This window comes from Aphelocoma coerulescens, chromosome 1A, assembly GCF_041296385.1.
Source record: "Aphelocoma coerulescens isolate FSJ_1873_10779 chromosome 1A, UR_Acoe_1.0, whole genome shotgun sequence".
NCBI classification, from domain to species: Eukaryota; Metazoa; Chordata; class Aves; order Passeriformes; family Corvidae; genus Aphelocoma; species Aphelocoma coerulescens.
In genome coordinates this window covers 23,093,050-23,109,650 of record NC_091014.1, presented here as the reverse complement: position 1 = coordinate 23,109,650, position 16,601 = coordinate 23,093,050, and the positions used below count along the sequence as shown (strand labels likewise).

Here is a 16,601-nt window from a genome sequence, read left to right as displayed (position 1 = left end):
GACTTCAACTGCTAGAGGTTCCTACAAATCACAATTAGATTCACCTGAGAGAGGACTGTGGACCGATCCTATCAGTAAAACAGGAAGCTGCATATACCAGTACCTTACAGTATGGATGTTTGCCTACAATATTTTTTCAGAACTTTGCCTGAGCACATGAATATATTCTCTGTATAAAGACTGTATTATTGTTTTCCTGCATAGTGACTCCTCAGAAGAGACAGAAAATAACAAATTCAAAAATATTTTCATTTAACTCCTCCCCCTTTTTTTTTTTGCTCCTAATTTATTAACAGGCATTGTAAACCACAAAAGATCTATTTAAAATAAATCGTAAGTTACCTTATCTCTAGGCTGCTGATTCCATTCACTGGTTTTGTGTATTTTAATGACAGTCTAAGAATAAGAAACAGATTTTTAATGTTAGAGTAGTCAGCTTAAATTAGATCATTGTGACATTTCAATTTGAGGGAATATTCTAAATCAGTAGGCAATTACAAAAGTCATATAGCAAAGGTTCAGTACACAGAAAAATATGACTAAATATTTCTAGGGTTTTATTTACCCAAGAGCAGGTGCTTCAAAGTAAAGGAAAACAGAGATCATGTTTCACTAATGTACTTCTAGCTGAATTACTACCTCCTAACTGGCAGTACTCCCCTTCAAGGGAATGAAGTTATGATCTCATTAATGCCAGTGGAGATTTTTGTGATTGTGAGATCAGACACAGGGAAACCTGCCTGGATCAAATACAAACAAACAAGGAAGTAAGGAACATAAGAAGAAAAGAACTGAAAATAAGAGGCCTCTTCTGAACAATTTTTGTGGTCTTAACTTTTTTCTTCTAAGAATACAATTTTTTTTTTAATTTTGGATGCTTTAGAAGAAGAAAATTAAAATAGCATTAATTTTACATTGTAACACTTCTGATAGTTTTCAGAATTGCACACATAATTATATGAAATTTCTTGTGCTACTCACGTTGTGTTGCTGTCTGAGCACTCAGAGGCAGAAATATCCACATTCTGTGTTACAAATGTTGCATTTGTCAAATCTATTAAAACTGAACTGCTGGCTTTGAGGCTGAAATTACTAGCATAAAAAAGGATGCATGTATGATTTCCAGTGGTCACATTCAGAGGAGGATATGATAAACTGTCTTCTTCCTCAGCAGCCATTAATTGTCGTCTTAATTCTGTCACCACATCAGTTCTTCTAGAAATCTGGAATAACAGCACATTAACAATTCATCCCTTTTTAAGAGTCATTTCAAGTGAAAACAGCCCTTCACCATTCTGTACCATGAGCACCCGGTCTTAAACCCCCAATCAACCTCAATATTTATTACTGTCTGTTTCTTTAACTGGTGGTGTGAAGGCTAATGAGGTAATGTTAACCTAGGTTCCCATGGCCAAGTATCCACACGTGAAAACAAGCACCACGGAATTCAGGCAAATGAATGTAAAACCATGTTGGTAGCGTTGCCTTAAGATAGTAATATTCATTTGTGCTAACAGGTAGAAGAATTATTTTTTTTCCCCAGAAGAATATACTGAAAGAAATTTAAGGTTTTTTTCTGCAATACAATCATAAGAAAATTTCAACTTGCTAGTTCAGTGACACTCTTCCCTTAAGTAACAATAATGGTTTTTGCAGTCTTCCATTTTAACAAGCACGAGAGCAGTCTACTTAGCTACAGCAAGCTTATTTTTAGACTCTTCTGATGGCTTCTGGAAAAAGAAGACCTTTTCTCATTTGGCTGATGTGTTGAACTCCTACAAGAGACACATCTGCTTTTAGGATATTTCCAGGAATTCCATTTAGTAGGTAATGCTTTTAAAAAAATGTGCCCAGGGCATCCTTGATAAAGCAGCCCCACGGATATCAACAGTTAAAGCAACCTTACCTGTTCTTATCTTACTCCTCACTTCTTATTCAATTCATATCTGGGATATTCCACCTATTTTTGAGTCCCGTATCAGCTTTACAATTTTGTATGCTACAAGTGGCCTCTACCCTTGTATAACTTTAGGGTACAAGAAATGAAAGGCATCACAACGGTTACAAGAACTGTAATTAGGTGGAGCTATTGCCCAGAACTACTTTTCATTGGTTTAAAGACAGTCAAAGACCATTTTTGGGTCTGAAACAGAGACTATAATATCACTTTATAAACTGGATGTGGAGAGGAGCCCCAGAAGGTTCTGTCACCTTAATGGCTGCTCTGTAAACACCACTGGCCATCTGTTACAGCTTGTCTTTGCAGGTACCTCATTCTATCAGTTAAGCAGAATGGGCTGCTTTAAAACCCTTTGACTACATGCTCCAGTAAAGAATGCAATCGTCCCCTCCCATACATGCATACTTTATGAATTTCTTTTCAATTCAGAGTAGTGCCTTTTCAAATACATCAGAACAAGCATTATTTTAAATGAATACCATTTTCTTAAAAAGAACAGGGTACAACAAAAGAAAATATTCAACTTTTGATATAAAACTTTAAATCTTGCCTTAGGCTTTCCTGAAATGTAATCATTTTATTTCAAACTGAGAGGAAAAGCTGAAGTCTAAATTATATCCTGTCTAACTATTGACTTCACTATGTGGGCCCCATGTATCATCTAAAGAGGGCTTTAAAAACCACCTGCTAACAGCTGAAAAGAATGCTACATTGGATACTGTGATTGGGATAACTTGGGGGATTAGGTTGAAGTACCTTAAAATAAAAAGAATGCTATTAAAATATAATCATAAGACTACAGCTTTATTTCTGTTGCTCTCTGAGCAGTACTTTGCCATGAGGCTCTTACATAGAGATTCCCTTCTCTCTCTCAGAAAGCATATGAATCAAAAGATTGTAAACCTGGAAAGAAGGGCTTTCAGGAACAAAAAAATCCACTAGTTTGATAGGAATAGGCAGGTCCATCAGGTCAATGCAGGGCTCTGAAGCTGGAGTCAGTGGAGAAATTTTGTGTTTGTTGACCACGGGCTGATCTACTCAACGCGTGATCCACTGACACCTGCCAGGATGCACCTGTCTCAGAGGGAAAACGGAGCTCTAGCACGGGAGCTCCTGGGGCTTGACAACAAAGCTTTAAACGAGCTTGGAAGGGAGAAAGGCACAAAACCAGGGTGTCCAGTGATGAGCAATGAGATAGTGTGCCAAAATTTGGGGAAATGAGCACTAATGGGATCCCTCAATCTGCTTCCAACTCAGCATATTCTGTGATTCTGTGAATTAAGCACACTCGAAATCAGAGATTTTAAAAAATTTAGTCTTCAGGCTGGAAGGAGGATGTCTGAAACAGCCCAGCCTGGGACCCACTGGAGACCAGAGGGCAGCAGTTTCTCCTTCCAGGTGACTGCAGTCCACTATGTCCCTGCTTCGCTGTTCAAGGAACATTTTCCTTTTCTTTTGTGGTTCCACAAACATGAGCTTACTGAATTAAAATCATTCTCTGATGACATATATTTCATGCTAAACTATAAATTACAAGACACTTCCTTGACAAATGGATTATATTTACACTGAATTACTGTAAATCAAATTAGATTATTTAGGAACAATACATCGTGGAAGCGTTGCCAATCATTAAACCATATTTAATTCTGTTATTTAGTGTGCCCTTCTCCTTCACCTAATCTGAACTGAGGGATGTGTGAGTCACTGTCTGTTCTCTGAATTTATCAATGGCATTTTTGATCTCAGTCGTGCAGTGAACAACAGCAAGACCTGATTAAATAATGTACAGAAAAGAAAGGGTGCCACTTGTATTTTCCTAGACCAGAACTGAATGCTGTAATTACTAACTGAACCTGCAATAGAGGTAGCCTGAACAAAATTCTTCCCTTTGATCTGTTTTTCAAGCCTCCTAATTCAGAATCATCTCTCTTGGAAAGGAGGAAGGAAGCAGATCTGGCAACATTTTGGTACACAAACATACTAATCCTTTTCAAAGCAAACAGACCTCACATCCAAAATTATTCATTTGTTTTGTTGTTGCCACAGTTTTGTTGGCTCTTCCAACACAGAGTGGCTAGAGACAAGAAAAAAGATTCGGGGCCATTTTATACATTTGAAATTACAGTTGAAAACAAATATAAATCAAACAGTTGTAAACACATATGAGAACCATACAAAATACTGCAAAAATGAAACTTTCATTTGTTGAAATGATGAATGGTAATGAACAACAGAAACAGACTAAATTTTACACTGGTTACAACTTGGGATTTTTTAATATCAGTTCAACAGGTGACTGTGTCTTCTATTTCAACCTTGTGTTTCTTGACCTCTTATTGCTATGTTAAGGTGTGCACATCAAGAATAAGAAAATGTCCTGGTGGTGCTTGCTGCTCCTTTTAATTTCTAACAGCATAGATTTATGACCAAATCCTCTCTGTTGGATTACTGCTCTTATTGAAAAGCTATTTCTGTACTTTTCAAGGAGGGAGGTGAGTAGGCAGAAGGGTCCATTCCCCTTCTCTTTTTAGGCTGTATCTTAGTTTAGTCCATACATCCATACTGCATTGTGCACTACAGTGCATTCTCTGTATATACCCGACTTAGATGGCAAATGGTAATTTTTCCAGATTTAGTCATAACATGATTAAACCAGTTGTTAGTATGGCAAAACTACATAAGAATCCTAGCTTCTACTTAAAAAAAAAAAAAAAAAAAGAAGTGCAGTATCAGAACCAGATATTGCTTATTAGCATTGCACAGCATAGCACAAATGAAGAAAAGCACCTGAAAATATTTAGGGACTGCATGTAGAGACAAGCTCAAAATACATTGTAAAAATGAGGACAAAGAATCTTCCTGAGTCACATATGATGGCCTAAATCATGAGGTGCAAGGTCCAAGGAGGGGAGGGCAGGCACTGCAACTGCTACAATAACACCTCAAAGACAAATACCTTTTATCTGAACTGGATTTTGGGTTTGGTAGATGGAACTGCATCTACATATCGTGTACCAATTGTAATTCTTTTGACAGGATACCAAAAGAACTGTATGCTTGCATTTTCTCAATTTGCTTTAACAGGGACCATCAAAATCTTCTTTTTGCAAGATGACCTTTAAAAAATGACACTTGGAGGCTGCCATGTGCTCAGTGCAGGGCAGATCATGCTTCTTTCTGGGGTTTGGCTGTCCCATATCAGAAGCCACTCAGCATTCACACCCCAGCCAAGTATCCACACATTTCAAATGCTTTTTCTGAAACTGTCATTTCATATTCCTTCCCACAAAACCAGATCAGTTTTCCTCCATGTTTTCTATTTGATGTGGCATCATGGTCTCACTATGGATAGTATCACCACCACCCCTGCTAATATATCCATTTTCCTGAAGGATAGTGCATCACGAACCTGCAGCGCAGGCAATCACACTGCTAAAGGTCAGCAATTTGAAAGGCAAGCATTAGAATTTGGTATAACTGTAAAAATGTTCTTTGTGGTGTCAACTTTACAAAATCACACACGCAGCGAACAGAAATCTATTTGATTGGACTTAGTCATTTACCTGTCAGGGGAAGACTGCAGTATAACAGTGTTTTAAACTGTCAAAATCTAGAACATTAAGCAGAGTTACCAATTATCTCTATTTTTGAAAGTTTTAACTGTTTACATTTTTATGATTTCTAATGTTTTAGGGGTTTGTTTTTTACTTCCCCTCTAGGCTGACTTGTGGCTGCTCCAGGCCTGGAAGTGTTTAAGGCCAGGTTGGATGGGGCTTAGAGCAACCTGGTCTAGTTGAAGGTGTCTCTGCTCATGGCATGGGGATTGGAACTGGATGATCTTTAGGGTCCCTTCCAGCCCTATTTCATGTACTTGTACAGCAACTGTAAACCTAAACAAGACATCAGAATACATTTCAATAGCATAGTATTTTTCTCAGAAGAATCCTTGACTCTACTTCCCTCTATATTTTCCTCTACTATTACTCTGATAAAGCAGGAGAAAAAGAATGCAAAGAAATGTGCATTCATTTTTTAACAATGATTACTATCATTTTGGTGCCTTGCAAGACATATGACCAACCTTATTGTCTCACATTAGTATCTGATGGCTTCCCTGTTGAACCATGCATACTTCTACCAGCAAGCCAAATGACTTGGCAGCTGTGACAATCAGCTTGTACCTGGTGTTCTACATCACTCAGGGTTTTTCACAAAAGCAAGGCTTGGACACAAATGTTAAAGTCAAAATGCATGTCTTACAGTAAGAGATAATGATGTCACTGTAAAACATCATGTTCTGTTTTATAATTGATAGAACTGCTGTGACTTGTGGAGGGCACCCAAGTCATGAGCAAGCACTTCAAGATCTTCTGTTAGAAGAGACAATAAAACTGCAGTATTTACTAGGCTGCTCAGTTCAATGGCCTGCATAAACACAGTCTGCAGAATCAGCTCATGTATTTATGGCTAGATGTGCTTCTTCACAGGCCTGTCCCTTAGCAGCACTGGGCTGGATAAAAGATCTCCTGACAGTCATTTACAGAGAATGGAACTACTCTGTGCCACTGACACTGAGCAAAGACAAGAGAGTTAGCAGGGACCGTGCAGGCAACAGAACCCAGAGCAGGGTGTTGTGATGTGGCACTTGTGAAAACCACTCCACTTGAAAGGTTTCAAAACAAGGCGATCTATGGCACATACCTGCACACCTGTAAATGTAGTCCAAATTTTCTGAAGAAATGTCTATTTCCTGTTATTTTCTTGATACAATTTTCAATGGATTTTTATACCAAACTTTTTCATCTAACTTAAGAAAGAGCAGGAATTTTAACTATAAAAATATCCTGATTTTAGAAAGCAAAACAGAATATGTATAAGCTGGAATAGCAGCTGGAAGGAGCTACTACACTTAATTCACCACCTTAAATTATAGTTAAGACAAATAACCCAAACACAATTATTTCAATGAAAACAATGTATTGGTCATCTTCAAAAGTGTTAAAACTAACTTATACCTTTTTAGTAAATCAGACTTTGCAAGCAGTATACAAAAGAGAGAAAAAGAAATGTATTAAGAACTTGCATTGTAAAACAGAATTAATCCTGAAAAGAATCTACCAGATGTATCATTCAAGGAATATTTGCTGATGCAAATGTCCCCAGGTTGAGCATTAGATTTTGGGCCCTGTTCAGGCAATTCTGCCGTAGAGATAAAAGAAGCTACAGATTTTGCTTAATTTTTAGACTGCTAGGGGAATACCCACTTCCAACTGGTTGTTTTCCCCACTTTCTTATGTCCATATGTAGAATTCAAGTTGCTATGGGAGATGTGAAAAAGGATAGAGGAGTGTCTGCTGCAATAAAATGGAACAGATACGCCGTGAGAGTTGTACAGAGGTTGCATGGGGGTCTGGTGGGTTACTTAATTGAAAAATGCAGACAGCAGCCAAAATGTGTTACTCATAGTGCTGGGAGAGTTGCCAGCACTGTTTGTCCCACATGTAGGCTAGTCACAGGGAAATTAAAAATCTGAAGACCCTTAAAATTCTCCCTTTTTCTACTTAATATTTTGATCCTGCAGGATTTAGGAGGACTAATCTGCAAAACTGGCCAATAAATCTAGCAGATTGGATCTCTTTGACAGAGAAGTTACAACAAGCATTTTTTTCACAGAAAATCGGTAAAAATGTTTTTAACTTCTACTCTGCTTTCTTGCACTTAATATCCATATAATTTTTCTGACAGTAGGGTATGTAAGCTAGAAGGTGTATATATAGAAATGAAATCCACATCAGAAAGTCTAGACAAAGCTAATCTCAGAAATAATATCCATGCTTTTTTTAAGATTTCCATGCTTTTGTTTCTCTTGATAAATCTTTCTTCCTCTTTCAAGTTTTTCTCAAAATAGACATGATTCCACCAAAACCTAGTTAAATCTCCCAGTTAACACACCTCAGCCAATGTCATCAACCTCAATTTCATAACTTCCTTCTCTCCTACCTGTCTCTAGCCCATCAACTAAACCAAAGTGAGACCAAAGCAGGCAATCATTCCCAGAAGTTAGGTGGAACTACCACCTCTGTGTCTGCTAATTATGTATGGATCCTTGTTACGATGCTTTAATATGAAACTTTGCAAAATGGAAATTTATAACATAAGGCTTATTAAGAAACAAACACCAGCTTCCTTCCAGCATTCTTGTGGAATTGCTTTAGCAGCTTGATGTCCATTGCTGTTCCAATATCATATCCAAGCTTCAATGCCAGATAGTGGCAAGCCTGGCTGCGGATTTGGTTCAACCACAGTCAGTTACTCCTGCTGGAAGTTCACATTCTGAGAACTGTGGATCATGAGCAAGGAATATTTTTAGGGTCATAAGGAAATCATGTATTGGGGAGAAGGAAGTAGTTTTTAACAGTGAGGAGGCACAGCAGAATCCAACATTCACGTTCCAAAAGTTCTGCTCAACATAAGGCAAGACACCCTCCCTGTTCTGTTGCAGAATTTTGCAAGTCATTTGGCTGAAAGCCCCAGAAGAAGAGATATCTAGCTGTTAAAATAACTGATGTTTAACTTTCATACTGTAGTGCACTAAAGAGTAGAATGTACTTCTCCTGATACATTAAATATCAATTTAGGAAATCGCTCAATTACTTGGCCTAAATTAGAAATCACAAAACAGAAAAATAGTTGCAGTGTTTCAATAAAATTGTAAACACTGAGGCTTTAATAAAACAAAAAATACAGAACAAGAACAAAATATGCCATGTAACATCAAATTTGATGTCAGGCATCACTTTATGTACAGCTTTTAAAGCAATGCTTCCACCAACAAATTAAAAAATATGCCTAGGGCATTTTGTCAGGAAAGGGATTCATTTCTTGCCTTTTTTCTGGTCTACCAGTGACGCTAAGGACAAATGTCACACAGCAGCTCAGTAACAAAGATTCCCATGTGAAGCTGGAGAGAGTTGGCAGGCTGGCATGGTTCAGAGCAGTGCTACAGTACTAGGCTGGATCCCAGCAGAAACAGTGACTTGTTAACCTCACCCAGGGCAAATTCGCCTCTTCTCTCACAGCATCCCCAGCTAACAGTCCAGGGGTGCACTGGCAAGTCCCAGAGCTCTCCCACCATTGCCTCTAGCTCTGCTGGTACTTCACAGGGGTCTGACCATACAGGACTGTTTTATCAAGGGATATTAATACCACAGCTTTCTTTTATCAGTCAATTTTCTAACTAGACAGCTTTCTAAAAAGAAAGATATCATGTATTAGTTGACTGAAATCCATTTCAATTTAAAGTTGTCAGCTAGCAGGAATGGGTAATAGAGTCTTGAGAAAGAAATAAGCTCTGTGTTTCAATACCAAAACACTGCATTAGCAGTCTGTTAACCTTTTATTGACACACTGGCTATTTCTTAGCTTTGTATGCTTAGAACGCTAATGTACAAACTTTGAAAAGAGACTTGCATGCAATTCCAAGTTCACAGATTTTTATGGAAAAGACCTTAGATTTCATAAAAGTAATTTCTAGAGAGAGCATTTCAATATCCATCCCTAAAGCAGAGATACATTCCTCTGCTAAAACCATAAATATGTTTGAAAATTCTGTTAAGAAATTATCATACTTTATGCCAACTTTAGAGGCCTGTGTGCTGCACTTAGGAGTTTAAATGGCTGCATAGGCTGACAGTTGGACTCCGTGATCTTAGAGGTCTTTTCCAACCTTAATGATTCCATGGTTTTGTATACACAGTGGCTATGTATGAATAATGATGGCCCCTCTTTACTTTTACAAATGGTTGGAAATTATTAGTTGATGGCTTTGAGCAGTCTAATACTTCAGGGGATCACATTCAGGGTAAGAGTTAAAAAGTAGAGAAAAACATAGCCACTACATGCATAAATATAGCAGATCTAGAACAGCACAACAAAATGTCTTCCTACTACAAAACACTGAATTTCCAAAATCAAAACTTTCTGTGGCACTACATAAAGAAAATAATTTTTTTCAAAAAGTTTTGTAAAGTGAAAAGAAAGACAGAATATGAAATTTCACTTGAAATGAAAATGAAATAATCCAGGTTTCTTCTAACTAGTTCCATCTGTATTACAGACTGGATGGACTAAAACTTAGGGCTTTGTTATTTTGCCATCAGATCTCACACTTCCCAGAAAATGTGATCTGCATTTACTGATTAAGAGCAAATTTTTATGTCATGTGTTGGTAAAGTGTGTCTTTGTTCTTCTAATGGCCAGTTCTCTAGCACAGACAACAGAGGCTGCAGTACAAAACAAATGATACAGGATACAAATTTTTTTCAATGCATGGGGCATCCCTGTGACGGCACCAGCTTCTTCTCTCACAAGCTTTAGTTCAGTTTCATATGAAGGGAAGGAAGACAAGAAGTACTGCAGGTAGATATTTAGCATAAGGCAGTTCTGACCACATGCAGAAGCCACCCAACCAACCATACAGCCACATATCTCTCAGGTCCTGGCTTTTCAGCCCCAGGTATCTCATGGGTGGATGCACATACACTGTCATCCTCTGCATAGATGTACTCGTTTCCCATTTCTAATCCTTTGCTTCCCTAGAATGGGAACGTATATTTCCCTGTGGAAAAGATCATGCCTGTGGGCTTTTGTGTCTGGAGAAGGCACTGAAGACACAAGTCTCTGTGCTCACCAGTAGCAATAAACGGGGAAAGGATTCAGAGCTCCCAGAGGCAATTTGCAGATGCTTAATCACATGGTTCTTGAGAATCCAGCCCATTTCACTGCACTGAAAGTAGGGAAGACTGCACCAAGCTTGAGCTCCCACCTACCCAATCTTCAGCTGACACAGTCACTTCTCCTGATGGATTTCCTGGTTGCCAGCAGAACAATTATTTATGTGCAGCAGGTTTTTTTTATGAGGTGGCAATTATTTTCATTTTCAGAGGTGGCAATTCTACAACAACCTAACAGGCAAGCATGAGGAGGAAAGTCCATGAGCTTCTTACAATGAAGCTTTGCTTACTCTGTTGACTGCCTCTTCTGGCTCTTGGCCTTTAGTTAAATAAGTTACATATTACCTTTCACACTCCTGTCCCAGAGAAATGCTATGTCAACATCCCAACCTTCCACTGTCAAGATATGAGACCAGCTAAACTGTGTGAGGGCAAAGCTCACAGCCAGAGCTCCTGATAGTAACTGGCAGCTGAAATAAGGAAAGGGTAAATACAAACAATACTTGTCCTAGGATGCCCTCTTTGACTTCTGTAATCTTTGAGTTAGAAAGCTTCAAGGCTGAAGGTTGCATTCAAATCAACACAGGTAATAGGATCTTCTTTCCATCCATCTTTCCTGCCTTTCTTCCATTAGTTAGTTTATGTAATCACTGAAATCTGTGTGCTTTTGTCATTCAAAAATAGTTGACTTTTTTCTTTAAAGGAATTTACTTCCCCTAAATTCCCATGTTATGGTCTGAGTGGTGATTGCCATGGATATTTTCCAGAGAAAATGAGTAATATTTCCTGTTCAGCCTGTCCATGTAATTGGTGGCTTTACTTATTATTTCCCTCTTGAATTTCCCTCACTTTTCCTAGCTGAAATGTTTTAATCTTTTAGCTTTACTGTATCCTTTGGAGATGGGGTGAACCACATGTGCCATTCCACTGGCAGACTTGCACTCACCAAGGGCTTAGTGAGCTGATGTGTGCTGCTTTGCCCTTCTCCTTTCCAAATGGTGGGTAGCACTCTGCTTGCTATTCATCCAACTGCTGACTGCTGGGATGTTCTAAGAGATCTACCCACATTTGTACTGCAATCCCTCTTCTGAGAAACAGCAGCCACTCACTACAGCATAATATGTATATTTAAGGTTTTCCTTACATGTAACTTTTCCTTAGACTGGATTGTGTCTGTCTTTTTATCACCACATCAGCAAACTTTGGCACCTTTGGATTTCAGCCCCCTTTCCATACTAATGACTCTGCTGAACAGCACAAGCATCAACATCAATCCCCACAGAATCCCACTGGCAAATACTCCCCACTGTGGATATGAATCCTTTATTTTAATCCTTTCCTTCCTACCTTTAAATTTTTTATTCCTGTTACCAAATAATTCTACTTTTTTACCCTTTTTACTCTAGCAACACAGTCACTTTTACTTGCACATCTTACGCCTCTTGGAGAACACTGAAACCACACTGTATTTTCTTCCACATATTTATAACTACAGTTTCAACCATTTTTGTCAGTATGGAAGGTAGGTTTCCTGGTTGTATTGCTCCAGACATAAGGAGCTTGTTCTCAAGCCCCATCTCACACTTGAAAGAACCTGCTCCTCTAGGATGAAAGCTAAACTATTTTATAATTTTCATATATATTATAAATGTGTAATTCAAAAATTGCACATTAGAAATCATGATGAAAGTTTGGCAGTTTCTTAGTTTAAACTTAGGTGAATAATACATGACCTTGATGATATGACACTATTAATTTTATTGATCTATTCTGAAATCTCTTCTAATGCCAGCTGAGTAGCAGCAAAATGTTTTGAGGCTCAATGACTATTGACAAAGTGCTTGAAGTGAGAACTTCTCTATGTTCTACCACAGCAATGATCAACACACAGGACATTTGGCTTTGCATTGTCACTCACTTATCTGAGCTCCTCTTTTTTATTAGATCCAGTGCTCTCTGAACGAATTCCTGTCTGATGAGCTTTTATGAATAGTTTTTGGGTCTTGTGCCCATTCCTCTGAATCTCTTTAGGTCTGCCCTATATTACACTAAATTTGCAAGAATTTATATTCCTTTTAATTTTCTGTATCGTACAGTACTATGCTTTTTGAAGCACGACTATTACTTTTAATAGCCTCACCTCTTTCACTCTGTTAATTATGACACAGTTTGGGATGTTTCCATGTGGGGAGGAAGGTGTGGGGGAAAATCCTTTTTTGATACAGTTTGCCCTTTTAATATGTTGTGTTAAAACAGTTTGTATTCCAGATATAAACAGTGTCAGTCAACATAATTAGTGCAGATTATTGGACAAGTTATCAAATCACAGATAGATGGATTATTTTAATCCTTTTGTTAAAGACATATCACTTGGATGCTGTGTTCAGCCTCAGTCTTCAAACACTCTTCTTAGAATAGGTCTCCAGAATTCTCAGAATATTTATCTTTGTCTCCTGGAATCCAAAGTTCCTTCAAGACACAACATAGTCCTTTACAGCTCTATTCTGTCACTCCAGCACTTTTTTTACCCAGGCATTTTCCTTCCAGAAAGTGTTTAGCATGCCTAAACAACGTCATATAAATACACTTTTTTACAGTTATACATTCCATTTATTCTATCCTATTTTACCCATATACCTTAATTTCATTTTGCGTGATTACATTTATTACCTCTGCTTATATATGACCGTAACTTCTAGAATACTCATCACAATTTTTATACTTATATTTTACCAGTTTCTGCGGTTTTTTTGTAAGAAACATTTCATCCTCACCTGTATCCTTCTCTACCATCCCACTCCTACACCTCAGTTTTCCTGGTCCTTAGCTTAAAATGCAAAATAAATACAACTTTCTAATTTGATCTATATGGAACATCTGTACAGGTTTCATCTATGCCTTAAAAACTTAGCATTTGAAAATAACAAAACTGTCCTGATCATATAAAAATAATAGCTTAGTTCCATGCTGCCTCTCATTCAGCACTGAAGTGCATAAACATTATATATATATATATATATATATAATTTAAGCTAAATCTGTAAAAATGTTTAAAGTAAGTACATCTTAACTCACCCTGGTGCAAAGTCTAGACTTAAAGGTAAAACACTAGTTTTCAGTTATTTCTCTGAATTCCCCACTAACACATGGAATGAATCATACAGAATTGCTAACACGCATCTCTCACATCTTTATCATTCAATTTGGAAACTAATTTAGCTAAATGTTTGTTCATCTAGAGTGACAACTAACTGGCTTCAACCTGCCTTAAGCAGTTCTTTTGTAGTTATTTAAAAATACTCTGTGTCAGAAAAAAATTCTCAAAACTGAGTTAGCTAGGAAATAATTAAATGTACATTCTTCATCTACGTTAAAGTTTATGTTTTATTATAATGCCATTCATTAAGTGGGGAGAGAAGAGGACCAATGGATGAGGAATTCCTTTTACTTCTTCTTTTAGGCTGGAAGCACTGATGCTTTATTATGCTATGTCAAACTACAGTTGCTCCTTCAAATATAAAAATACAAGACTAAATGAAAAAAGCAATTCCTGTATTCAAGGATGTGTGAGGATATTTAATCTACACCCCAACTCCTGAAATGGCATTATAAGCATTTTTCTAATGTTTTATTCACGGCAACCTCATGTTATATAATGTTTGAGTATATTAAATGGTCATAAAGCATTCCATTAGCCAGAAGCTGTGAAGTCAGCAGGGTGGCTGTTGCAGCGTTTAGTCTCCTCAGAGTGCTAAACTGAATAGTCAACAAAACAGAGGGGAGCTGGATGTAAGTGGAAGATGCAACAGCAAAATACGATGCATTTTTAAAAATGCGTTAGATAGAAGGCAGAAACAAAGTAAACATAACCACAAGCACTTGTCAAAGCAGATAAAAACTTTCCATATTCTTTTCAGCTGGGGTCCATATCAGTAGCACCTGAGGATACCTCCAAGAGACATTTTTTAAGTTTCAAAAGTAACCACCTGTGCGACAGATTCCAGTGTTACTTCTAGCCGTATGAAGTTCCTATAACTCATACTGCTTGGCTCTGAGTGGTATCAAAGACTCAACATACAGAAACACCAACCAGAGCAGACAGCCTGTAGAATGAAGGAGTCCAAAGCTGATCATAACTGAAGCTCTCTGAAAATGGCAATACAGAAAATTTAAACAGCATTTCACAATGCATCTCTAAAGAGTGGAGTCAACAAAGTGAGTATCAGCTGGGATGAAGCCATAAATTTCCTTTTAGCAATATGTGGTCCCTCAGCATTCAATCTCACTGGGAAAAGATAACAACTGTAAAACTGTCTTGCAGTTTCAGAAGAAATCTAGTAAAAATGTTACAGGGACACCTATGAGGATCGGAAGTATGGGGAACTTGATGAGATTTATGATTTGAAGCGTATGTGTCTTTAAATCACAGCAGCCTTTTTAACCTCTCCAGTTACAACAGCAACGTAAAATTATGCATCACAACCATAAGCCAAAAAACTAACCAGAAGAAAGCACAAGTAGAGAGGTGACCTTGATCAAACTCCCCAAGAACACAGAAATTCACATATTCATGAGAACTCCTGATGAAAGAGTAGAACAAGGACTGCAGGGGGTTTGGTTCTCATGAAGAAAAATAAGCTATCAAATTATTTTCAAAGGGAAGGAAAACCCTGGCTGGACACTCCTGACATCTTGGGAAAAGTTTCTGGTTTTTAATGGAAAAAAATATGAGAAATGTTGAGTGAGAGCTGTCTGACTATATGTACATGTCAAGATCTAACCTAAGCATGATGACTGCCTTTAAGGGTGCATTTCATCTCATCCTGCAGTGGTCCCCTACTAAACAGTCAAAAGGATCATACCCTAAAAAGTACTTGATTGTAAAGAGAACCCTGGCTGATGACTTCAGATGCAGACATATAGACTTCACTTGCCTTCACTTCACTATAGATATCACTTCACTTGAATTAGGTGATACAAATCTCTCTCTCAGCCAGAGAGATCCCAACTCAGCTAGACCTACAAGGTAAAGCATTTGAGGACAAGAGCCACAAGACTCAGCAGTTGCTTTGTTGGAGGAAGGCAGCTCCTTTATGAGATGGTGGGAGGAATCATCAACCGGTTAGTGAATACATTTCGGGTAGGTCACCAAGTGGTGTCTCATTCAGAGTCTTAATTCTGTCTTCCAGCTTCAAATCATAGAATCATAGAATGTCTTGAATTGAAAGGCACATTAAAGACCATTTAGTTCCAAGCCCCTTGCCATGGGCAGGGACACCTTCTACTAGAGCAGGTTGCTAAGGGTCCCATCCAGCCTGGCCTTGAACACTTCCAGGGATGAGGCATCAGCCTGTTCTGGTGTCTCACCACCCTCACAGCAAAGAATTTCTTCCTAATATCGAATCTAAACCTACGATCTTTCAGTTTAAAACCATTCCCCTTTGTCCTATAACCACATGTTGTTGTAAAAAGTCTCTCTCCAGCTTTCCTGTAGCTTCCCTTCAGGTACTGGAAGGCCAGCAATTAGTTCACCCTGTAGCTTTCTCTTCCCCAGGCTGAACAATCCCAGTTCCCTTAGCCTTTCCTCATAGAAGAGATGCTCTAGCCCTCCAATCATGCTGAAACTGGAACAGAACGAGAGCCAGCCTGAACAAATCTCCATCATGCACTGGGGTAATGAACTGATAATTATGATAGCCTAAAGGTATCTGTGTCTGCACTGACTAAACTAAACAGCTCTTGCTCATCAAGAAAAGACGCTCAATCATAGCTGAGTTTTGCTCATTAATTCACTTTCTCTGAAGCCAGTACCAGCCTGGAACCTTTTCCAATACATGCATTTCTCACATTTCTTTTTCTATGCTTGAGGCAATGGAAAAACAAACGAATATATCACTGTGATGCTA

At 38.1% G+C, this 16,601-nt stretch overlaps 1 protein-coding gene across 1 annotated transcript in view; it reads right to left on the bottom strand.

The window, feature by feature from the left end:
* The window catches only part of LOC138099243 (V-type proton ATPase subunit S1-like), a 49,915-nt gene that overhangs the window by 12,075 nt on the left and 21,239 nt on the right, over nucleotides 1–16,601 (bottom strand). Inside the window, exons 7-8 of the mRNA XM_068996377.1 lie at nucleotides 982–1,223; nucleotides 343–396 (exon numbers count right to left, since the gene is read on the bottom strand). Of these exons, the coding sequence (XP_068852478.1) occupies nucleotides 343–396; nucleotides 982–1,223 (296 nt within the window). The remainder of the gene's footprint in view (nucleotides 1–342; nucleotides 397–981; nucleotides 1,224–16,601) is intronic.